The 1,320-nt window shown below is 48.2% G+C and overlaps 1 protein-coding gene across 1 annotated transcript; it reads right to left on the bottom strand.

Annotated features, from left to right (window-relative positions):
• Positions 1 to 99: 99 nt before the first annotated feature.
• Pmar_PMAR015901 (hypothetical protein) lies at positions 100 to 351 on the bottom strand (the record flags this gene model as incomplete). Its single annotated transcript, XM_002786813.1, has 1 exon — positions 100 to 351. A coding segment is annotated over one exon (252 nt), but the record flags the coding sequence as incomplete, so codon positions are not given.
• Between the last annotated feature and the right edge of the window lie 969 nt (positions 352 to 1,320).

Below are 1,320 nucleotides of genomic sequence, written 5' to 3'. Positions count from 1 at the left end.
CACAACGAGAATCTTGCCGTCAGTATATTTGAGGTGCGCAAGGTCAGCTCCACTAATGGGCGCTCCAATCTTTTCAATCAGTGCGTCCAACTTGTCTACGTCAGTGACAGTGATGTCGCCATTTGAAGAGTCGTAAGTGTATTTAACATCCTTCACGTTACCACCTCCCGCGTCTCCGCCAGGGGGAGTGTATACAGCGTAAATGTCGGCTGTCGTTGAGCTTGTGATGACGATTTCGACTGCAAAGTCGCCGAATATGGTAGACCCTGAACCACAATACTTGCCGGATGGCTGGGCGTCCAATAGACCGCTAAGGGCGAGAAGAAGAAAGACCAAGGAGTACTGACGCATTTCGTATTATACCTTATCAACTGAGGAAAAGCTCTCGGTTATGGCCGAGTTCATGATGGACTCACAAAAGCGCGAGGGGGGAACCGTTCGTTGAACAGATAGTTCATCCGGATCCCACTGGGATCATCCCAGTCTTATCGCGATCCAACGTAACGCCAGAGACAGGCGCAGAGATACGCGCATAGTAATAGTGCAGGCCCTGCACTTCAGGGGAATAGCATTTTATATAGCTATTGGAAGATGCGTGAGCATAGTTTGCCACGCAAATCTGGACCCGACTCGCGGATTCCGAATATATCCCGAGGATCTCATCAAACTCCTGGTGGTACTTCAATCTTCTCAGTCTTCTTTATAGTGTTACGGCTCTTTCCCATCAGGGCTTGTCAGATGCCTAGCCTGCGGTGTAGAGCGGAGGTACTTGTTTTGCGACACCAAATCTTTGTGGTCTGTGTAAATTAGAAAGATTTTCATTACAACGTCCCTTTCGTAAAGCTCAGTCACATAACGCCGGATTATCCTCCACCTGATTATCCTCCGTCAGCTGCCGGTCGCGGACTCCGCGATCCGAGGTTATCATGAGAAAACTTCACATTCTTCTATGAAGCTGTTCACACGTGAAGACCTGGCACGCTCGCTGATATGAACTCAGCACAAACTCTGATTCACCGGAATCCATTCAGTTCATCACCACGTTAACAGACGTTAACGTTCTAACAGACCGTACAAGTATGTATTCACTTTGACTTTCAGTTTGTTTAACGTTTGGTCAGAATTCCCGAACCTTCCGTATCTTCACTCTGGTTCAAAGGTGTCTACGTAAGAGTAGGCATGCTACCTCTTGTACGTATGGCCGTTGTCTCCGCGTTAGACGTTCGCACGATAACCTGTTGCTCACCCAGCGGTGTATGTAAGAAGGATTATATCGCAACGCCCCCTCATGGAGCTTAGTCACATAGCGTGAGACTATTT

This window comes from Perkinsus marinus, assembly GCF_000006405.1.
Source record: "Perkinsus marinus ATCC 50983 genomic scaffold scf_1104296930908, whole genome shotgun sequence".
Lineage (NCBI taxonomy): Eukaryota > Perkinsozoa > Perkinsida > Perkinsidae > Perkinsus > Perkinsus marinus.
The sequence above is the reverse complement of the archived record's forward strand: the minus strand, read 5'-3'. Positions and strand labels throughout refer to the sequence as shown.